Below are 9,491 nucleotides of genomic sequence, written 5' to 3' on the forward strand. Positions count from 1 at the left end.
GATTTATTTCTATGAAATTTATATAATTTTATGCATTAAAAAATTATGTATATCTTTTATCAAGCTTAAGATGATTAAATCTATTTATAGATTGATATTCTGATTTTATGGTCTTAATAAAAATTTTAAGGCTTTTTTGACATCATATCCTTAAAGAACTTAATTTTATGATTCAGCATATCTTTTTTTACTAGTTTTTTGAACTCATATTAAGAGAGATATTAATTCTCTAATTATATATATATTATATTTTTTTACTTAGAATATGTTTTATAATTATTTTTTAATATATTTTTTGGCTCTAATATGCGCCCCCACGTGTTGCCATTCGATTTGTCGCAATAAACACGATACGAGAATCGAGGGAGAAAAGAATAAAAAAGGGGAAAATTGAGTGAACAATTGTGGTGGTACACGTGGCGCAGACGTGTAACCCCAGAATTGAATAAAAAGTAAAAATCATGTTTACACAGCACTAAGAAACATGTGTCACATCATATAATGATAAGGGAATATTATCTTTTCTCTGACGTGAATGATGAGCATCAGTGCATCATTCACTAAAAAAGAGAAAAAGAAAGGAATCTTGTGACATGGCACCCGACTAGTGGTATTACGCCATTCAACACTGGAATAATAAAACCTATTTTTGTTTTGTTCTCCTATAGGTGCCCGAGGTGATTTTGAAGTGCTCAATCACAAAATACCAGCTCATGGACAATCATTAAAGCATCTGATAATTGGATAGCTTAACCAAAAATGAAAAAATAAGAAGCATCAGCACCAATGACAAGGAGAGAGAAAAAATGGATGGCTAAGATTGCTCCAAATTCAAAATAGAATATTTGACGATCCACATGCCCGATTGAGCTGAAATTTTCAGGGATGCTTTGTCTCCCACTCCTCTTACCATCCATACCCTCTAATCTATAAATAAAGGTGTGGATCATCATCTTTAAACTTGCTTCCTACTCTTGTGGGCCAATTGAAAGATAGCGATTTTTTGAGATCCATCAAGTGTGTTCTTGTTGCCCTTTGTATGTGGGAAGAAGCAACATATAAGACGGAGAGCTTACCTGCCCCGCAAATCGTGATGATCTTGGTGGAGCATTAGGTTCTATGGTAATCATCTATGCTTTATATTATTTTTTCTCTACATCGTCAATAGCCTAGTTCGTTTCCACGATCACATCTCCCCATCACACCACCTCCATATGCCCACCAAATAACATCTTACTATCATCATACTGTTTACTTACTCGTTAATTATCATATTCGACTCATTCTCTACCCTATTCTCATCACGCCTTGTGTCATCATTATTTTATTCTTGCATTCACTCGCTCTTCTCAAATTTGAATTATCAGTATCGACTATCTACTCTCCCTACCTTAATATTACTATCTTACCTCTATTTTCTCGTGACTTGATTTCATATTTAGTAGTTATCTCTTCTCATCTCTATAAACACTATACACAGAATATTCAATCCTTAATCACAAATCCCTGTGGAGACGATCCATAAACATCATTAGCTAAAATTAATAAGAGCATGTTTATATTTTTATTGAATAATCTCAAATACAGACAATGAATTAAAACGTTAATTTTGAGATTATCAATGTACTGTACACGGATATGATATCCTCTCCTTATTTATGTCCATGGTGATGGAATTTTCCTTGAAAATGGAAAACATATTAATTCAAAATTGGAAAACAAGTTGATATTCTACCTAGTTATTTTTTAAAATGAAAACTTGTGTATATCAAAAATTAGGTTGAGATTTACCTAGAAAAATGATTGTGTAGGTTTTCCTAATTTCCAAATTTTATTAATGAGATTATCTGAGCTCGAAAATTTTCATGAAGATTCCATATATGAAGTGCATGAGATAAAATGAAGAATACACAACTATATATGAATTCTGAATACACAACCATGTATAATACAAAAGGTTTATCACTCATGCAACAATATTTATAAATTCCTTTACAAGCACAAAGTATTTGTCCAATCCATGGATAGCATGTATTAAAAAAGTGAATTTTCATTTTTATTTATTTTTTCATAAATAAAATCTAATTGAATGCCATAAACTAGTGAAAATAAATTAAAATTAATATAAGGTGAAAAAAAATTATCTTTTAAACTTATCGCATTTTCAGCTTTATGCAATAGAATTTGAAAGTTTTCACTTTCCCTGGTGTCATGAGTGTCTTTAAAGAGTTAGGTGCATTTATTGCAAATTAAACTGAAAATTTAATCCATCGTCCATGTGCCCTTATATTGTAATTTATATTTGCAGTTTTTTTATTGGCTGTGAAAATTTTAAAGCCATAAAGGCACAACCAATAGTTGGCTTCAGCTAATGATCCACATTACCTTATAATTGGTAACATCCAATCATTTGCCGCAACCAATGATTGGCCACAATCTGATCTAAGTGGATTGAGTTAAATGGCAGAACAGGTTTAAACCAATAAAATACATTTAAAGACAAAAATATTTTAATATTTATATTTTATTTAAATCCACAAAAATATAAAAACACAACATATCTTATGTCTTAAAAAATTAATAACCTTATGAATTCAATGTTAGATGTTTTTTAAAAATACCCAAAAAATGGGAAAAAATATAATATCATTTCAAAATTATAAAAAATATTTTATGATTAAAAACATGTCTAGATGACCATTTCAATAAATGAATATATAAAATGTTGTTATTAATGACTGTCAATGTAATGTGCAAGGCTCCTTGAAAACCACAAGTATATAAATCATTTGAAGATGTTGTTCGGACTACATGTATCTTATAAAGCAAAATCTAGTTTTCTCTTATATGAGATGGTGTTTTTTTACTACAGCCACCCACTTGTAAAATTCATGGGGAAAAATCATTGACACCTTATTTAGGATTAAATCTGAACAAATTATGATCCTTATGTTATATATGTATTTGAGAAAGGCAACTGAAGCACAGGTCACTGTATCACAACAAGAAAATACAACAGAATGAACCTTGAATTTGTATTTTGTAATCTTATCAGTTGAGTTGAATTAAAGTCATCATAAATTTAGCTACATTATGATGTTCTTCTATGGATATTATGCAGCCATTTAGCCAATCACACTAAAATGCTTTATTTAAGTTTATTGAAAGAAATATTTACACATTATTATTCATGTGTGATGTTTCTAATGAAGTATGATGATATCATTATACAGTGATCACTAGTCTTGAAACATGTATTCTAAATATTCCTTTTCGATGGATAGACAAGATGGACCTTGAATTATTCAGATAGAATAACACTATCTGATCCTATTTGTAAGACAAGTATAGTTGATCCTATGGTCATTAGTGTGGAGACACTAAGGACAGACAATGGATGCTATTCGGAGAGAGTTCATTGAATTTATCTGTATAAATCTTTGAATGGTATTATATCTAACTGTTAGTCAGGTTGATTCATGTCACAATTATATAAGCGATTGGTTGGTCTAAGATACCGGGGACATCTTATGGGTACAAAACTATGTATTGGCTATGACTTATGAGCCTTATATGGGATTCAAATAAATCCTACCTTAGATATATTAAGAAGTATGCGGAGGTGATTGAGTGGTCAAGACATGATATTTTTTCCTTAGTATAGGAGGAGATCGACTCAAGGAAGATGATGCACGAAAATCCCTGGCCAAGGTTGCAAGAATATTGGAGAATGCGGTCTCTAATGATCTCCAAAACCCAAAGTTTTTTGAGTATCGTGAAGATTAAGGATGTATACATATGTTGTAGCTGATGACAGTAAAGGTTCCATAAGAGAGTTAAAAACTCTACTTTATATCTTCTAGATAATAAGGTGTAGCTTGGTACCCCACAGGCGGAAAACTTAACCTATCAATTGGGTAAAATTGATCATTATCTAATCTACAAGTTGATATAGTTAATTAATATTATCAGATAATAATTAGTATTGGACCATTAAAGTTATTAAATATAATGATACATGGGCCTAGTGGGTCACATGCATAAGATGATAGGGGCATTGATGGATATCCTTTTATTGAAGGGATTTTTGTGAAAATCTTAAGTAATCTATAAATAAGGGAGGGGTACCCATTTTTGGCACCCACGCCAGCCATAGATACCCCCCTTCTTACCTCTCAATTCATCCTTTAACCAAGAAGAGTGTCTTCAAGGTAAGAAGATCTAAAAGAGCTTCAAAAAGAGTTGGAGAAGAGGACGTGGAGATCAAAGAGCACCTTGATCACTTGGATATTTCTAGAAGCCAATTAAGTGAACAGCTTAAGAATAATCTCCGAGGGAGCAAGTGAATGGTGGACAAGTTCCCCGCATGATACACAGTACGTGTTTTATTTTAGAGATCAATTTTAGAGATCGTTTATCCTTCCGCTGCTTTGAAAAAAGTTTTCTAGCATTCAATGAAAGCACCAGAAACCAAAAAATTTCGTACATGAAATTCTTATGAGGTTGTCCTCATTATTGACATCCGTTAGGGAATGGCCAGGTTTTTGCATTCACCTTAGCTGCAAGAAAATATTCATGATCAAAGGGATATGGAATCAAAGGCATGGCAAAAAGAAGTTGCATATGAAATAAACATGATGAAAGGGATTTTGGTTTGTCAGATGATGGGAGCGGATACCAAATTTAAACTTGTATTTACTTTAGTTTGAATTCAGGAAAGAACTTGAAGGGAACCTCTTTGGCCAGAGTAAAAGTGCTTTCTGAGATGGTATGCTTTATTGTCTAAAAAACGATTGTGTCAAATGAAAAAGAAGCATGATAAGTGGTCTCTAGCTCAATTTGATTTTGTTTTTCAAGAAGGACTAAATCCTGCTCTTTGTGTCAAATCATACTTTTATGGAATCAACATTCATGGCTGAAAAAAATAAGAATACCAAGTCACTGAAAGGCGTCTGACACTTTTATATTATATTTGACCTATAAAATCCTAAAAGGTTTGGAGAAAAGTAAAGTGGATTCACGAACGCTATGGCTGAGCAATTTTTATCTTTATCCGGTCATGATTTTTTCGCCTTGAATAAAATGCAAATATAACGAGTTTTTTTTATCTTTGACTCGTGTCACTTATGTTCTTACAGTTTTCTAATATTTCTCTGTAAATTCGTAACTTTTCACAATCTGATTTTTATTACTTGATTTTTTTTCATCTCCAGAACAACTGCAGTAAAGAGCATCTCCAGAACATCAAAGATCGATGCAAAATAACTGCCGGTGCCATCCAACTAACCTGGGCAGTCAATTTGGAAATTTGGGTTTTTTCACTCTTGAACCGCGATAGTCGGTTTGCAGAACTCATTTCGATGGCGGTTGCTACAGACTTTGTTATGCTTGATCGCACTTGTCAATCTACTAGAAGTTTTTGGTTTTCCACATCATCACGATGTCCCGTCACTTCGAGCTTGGGAACAAGAAAAATGATGCTGGCAAAGCGTAGCACTGCCAAATCTTTCCCATGAAAACCCCATTGAAGTCTGCCGGAGCCTTATTCTCTGCGTCGAAACGCGCATGTTCTCTGAACTTCTTGGGTTATCCTCTATATAAAGAGGGGCTTGCACTAGTGCACGATACCGAGCGATCTTTTTCCATAACGAAGAGAGAACTAGAGATGGAGGCGGCCAGCGCTCACACGGCAGCGTCAGCGGCGGAAGTACGAGAAGTATAGGCGAGTAATCTCAACGAAGAACTCCCACTCATCATGGAGGCTCTCGGAGAGTCCCAATTCGCGGCTATCGACACCGAGTTCCCTGGATTTTTCTACCACACCTCGTTCGCTGCCGGCGCCCGAAACCGCTATCGAGACCTCCAATACAACGTGAACATCACAAAAGTCATCCAACTGGGTCTCTCCTTCTTCTACGACGACGGGCGACACCGTTCTTGGCAGATTAACTTCCGCGACTTCGATCTCTCCTCACCGTCGGATTGGCGACGGGAGGATTCGATAGATCTACTGAAGAGAAGTGGGATAGACTTTACGAGAGCAAGAAGAGAAGGCGTCGACGCTGCGGTCTTCTCTAGACTTCTGAAGACGAATAACTGGATGCAACGGCGTAAGCCGCTGTGGGTAATCCATGGCATGTACGATATGGGATATCTGGTGAAGCTCCTCATGCAGGCGCCGCTTCCCCAGACGCTTCCTCAGTTCATCCGATTAATAAGCCAGTGCATGGGGAGAGTTGTCGACGTGAAGCACCTTAGCACGGAATTGGGCGAGTCCCGCCATGGGCTTGTGCATCTGTCCGAATCTCTTGGTGTGACTGTGCATGGAGGGGCGGCGCACCAAGCCGGCACGGACAGCTTGCTCACTGGGATCGTGTACTCGAAGATGGCGGAAAAGCTCTGCGGACGTGAAAAGCTGCTGGAAGGCGTTCTCTGGGGGTTTGAAAATAAAAGAATCCCCGTCCCAACTGAAACACAACCAAATAGCGCTGGTATGAAATCCGCTCGATGTTCACGGCAGTGAGTTCTTGGTTCCTTTTCCTCGTCGCATCGTCCTCAGTTTGCTTTTTTGTTTTTGAAACCCAAGTAGGTTTTTGATCCGAAGTGAACAAAATCTTATTTCTCTCTTGTACATGTGCTTGGCTCATCTCGCTTTTTGGATACATAGAAGGTGGGTTGGATCAGATATAAAAAACAATCTTAAATAACTATCATCCAAGTAATAATTAATGTATCTAAAATATAGCATGTATTCAAAAAATTAGTAATATTACTTATACCAGGAGGGAGGAAACGAGACATTTATATGGAGTAAGGGAGAGAGAGGATATATGTTTTATTTAGGAATTTCGAGGGGAGGGATATGAGGCGAAACCGCATGTTTGTGCTAAACAGAACTTAGTTGAGTTTTTCATGATTTCGATTCAGGGCCTTTCAGCCAGCAGTGGAAATTTTATGGATTCAACTCACGTGGTTAAAAAATTAACAAGAATTGTGGATAGAAGATGGACTACGTTTTTCAAGAACTCTGACATCTCCTCAGCCTCGCGTCGCACTTTCAACACGCATCGTTCACAACTCAGAACAAAAAAACCCATTTTTTTGTTTCTTATTTCAATAATCTATAACTGCTTAACGGCATTGCAATTCGCCGATTCTTCTTACAAATTTACATAAACTACAACTGCTAAACAACATCAGATTATCATAAACTATTGTCCCATTATCATCTCCTTGGTGGAAGAGACAATATCGTGGGAACAGGGAGCGATCGTAAACAGGAAAAAGGATTTAACCCTGAAAGATCTCAATCAACAGGAGACGCGCAGGCAAAGATTTCAAAAACATAATTCATTTCACAAATAAATCTCAACTGCACCATCATCAGAGGAACAAATATTTCCTTGGATAGATCGACAAAAAATGGTTGTCGCATATTTTATTGAGCGGTTGTCCTCAGATCAAAGCGAGGAGGCGGCGGTGAATACCACGCAACCATCCTCGTCTTCGATCCCGTAGAGGATGCCTTCGATTCCCTTTTCAAACCCGCAGAGCTGAGCCGCCATCTTCGCTTCATGACAACTTCTCTGATTTTCCTCGTCTTCTTTATTTTGTTAATTATAATCATCTCAATGAAATCGAGAAGATCAAGGTTTGAATTCCCCCTTAGAGTACGCCCTGAGGTTTGCACGATGAAATCAGAACCAATCAAAAGTTATGCTAATGCCTAGTCCCAGGAAAGCTAGAAAGAGGATATATATCTGAATAAAAAAGAGAGCAAAATTAAAAATTGGTTAAAGCCCTGCAGTCATCGTCGCATGATGACTAGTTATGTCTGCACTTTTGTTCTTCAATGAGCTTGAAATTTCGTAGGTCAAGAGATACGAGAAAATGTCGAGAAATGAAAGCCCAAACAGCTTATGTAATGGCTAACGCAATACTGATCATTATTGTTGGGAGACCAATGGGAAGAAATAGTAATCGTGTAGAGGGAGATTCTCCTTCATCGAAACAGAGGGTGATAATGGCAATCGGTGCGTTTTAGCAAATAACCCATTTAAACTTGACAAATAATAGTTTGTAATATTTGTATTTTCTTCTTGCGACGATCTTATCATAATTATGTATAACCGTCCGAGTCCGAAGCCGTACTGTAGAAGGGGCGGTACACATTTTTAAACGGACTATATGCTTTTTTTACCGCGAACGATTTGGCACCGTAGAGGTAGAATGTAAACCGTTGAAGCGAGTGTGCTTTTCTTGCGGTCCTTTGGCGATTCTCACTCTCTGCCGACCGCTGACTTCAGGAGAAATTCCTTGGGCGGGCCCGACGTAGATAGGCGCGATACTTGCAAAGTTTCGTTTCAGCGCGAAGGGTCGAGAACAACGGCTAGAGTCTAGTTCGTGAATATTAGGAAATCCCGTTGTGTCCGTCGCGGAATGACCGCGTCTGTCATGCCCCCCCCCCCTACCACGGAACTCCGAAACAGACCGTCTCCTTCCGTTGCCCACTATAAGTGAAGGGCTTGCGCGGGAGTCATGGTAGCAAGGAAAAAGAGAGACAGCGTTTTGAGAGATGGAGAAAGTCGGAGAGATGGCGGTCGCATTCACGGCAGTGTCAGCGGCGGAGGTGCGAAGTGTCTGGGCGAGTAACCTGCACCAAGAATTCCCTCTCATGATGCAGGCTCTGGGGGAGTCCCGCTTCGTTGCCATGGATACCGAGTTCCCGGGCTTCGTCCACCACACCTCCGTCTCGGCCGGCTCTCGCGAGCGCTACGAAGACGTCCGGCGCAACGTGAACAGCATGAAAATCATTCAGCTCGGGCTCTCCTTCTTCGACGCGCACGGCCGGCGTCGCTCTTGGGAAATAAACTTTAGCGACTTCGATCTCTCCTCCCCGTCGGATCTGCGATGGGATGCGTCGATAGAGCTGCTGAAGCAGAGCGGGATAGACTTTGCGAGGACGAGAGCGGAAGGCGTCGACTCCGCGGTCTTGTCGGGGCTTCTGCGAGGGAGCAAGCAGTGGACGCGGGGGCCCAAACCTCTGTGGGTGACGTTCCACGGCCTCTACGACGTCGCGTACCTGCTCAAGCTTTCTCGCTGACCCGCGCCGCTTCCGCAGTCGCTCCGAGGGTTCGCCTGTCTGGCGGGGCACTGCCTCGGCAGGATCGTGGACGTGAAGTGCCTGGGCAGGGTTTTCCAAGTGTCCCACCTCGGCCTGGTGCAGCTTTCGCAGTCTCTCGGCGTGATCGTGTTCGGCAGGGCGGGGCGCCCAGGCGGGCGTAGACAGCCTGATCGCCGGTATGGTGTACGCGAAGATGGCGGGTCAGCTCTCCCGGCGAAAAGGAGTCGAAGGCATCCTCTACGGATCGAAGACGAGACAGAGACAATCGCCGTCCCTCGAGCGCCGGTGGTGCGACCTTCTTGCCCCATTAACGCTCTGGGCTCTGGGCGCGCCTCTTTCCCCGAGGATGGTTGCCTGGTATTCACCG

The 9,491-nt window shown here is 39.5% G+C and overlaps 1 protein-coding gene and 1 pseudogene across 1 annotated transcript; both read left to right on the top strand.

The window, feature by feature from the left end:
• Positions 1–5,755: 5,755 nt before the first annotated feature.
• LOC144701379 (putative CCR4-associated factor 1 homolog 7) lies at positions 5,756–6,523 on the top strand. The gene has a single exon (XM_078573217.1). It carries the CDS (start codon positions 5,756–5,758, stop codon positions 6,521–6,523), a length of 768 nt encoding a protein of 255 aa, XP_078429343.1.
• A 2,070-nt stretch (positions 6,524–8,593) lies between these two features.
• Positions 8,594–9,103, top strand: LOC144701426 (putative CCR4-associated factor 1 homolog 7 pseudogene; annotated as a pseudogene).
• Positions 9,104–9,491: the final 388 nt, after the last annotated feature.

The sequence above is a fragment of the Wolffia australiana genome, chromosome 1 (assembly GCF_029677425.1).
Source record: "Wolffia australiana isolate 7733 chromosome 1, ASM2967742v1".
Taxonomy (NCBI): Eukaryota; Viridiplantae; Streptophyta; class Magnoliopsida; order Alismatales; family Araceae; genus Wolffia; species Wolffia australiana.

What these genes read in the sequence shown, in the direction of transcription:
- LOC144701379 (XM_078573217.1), top strand. Translation starts at nt 5,756, where the DNA reads ATGGAGGCTCTCGGAGAGTCCCAATTCGCGGCTATCGACACCGAGTTC.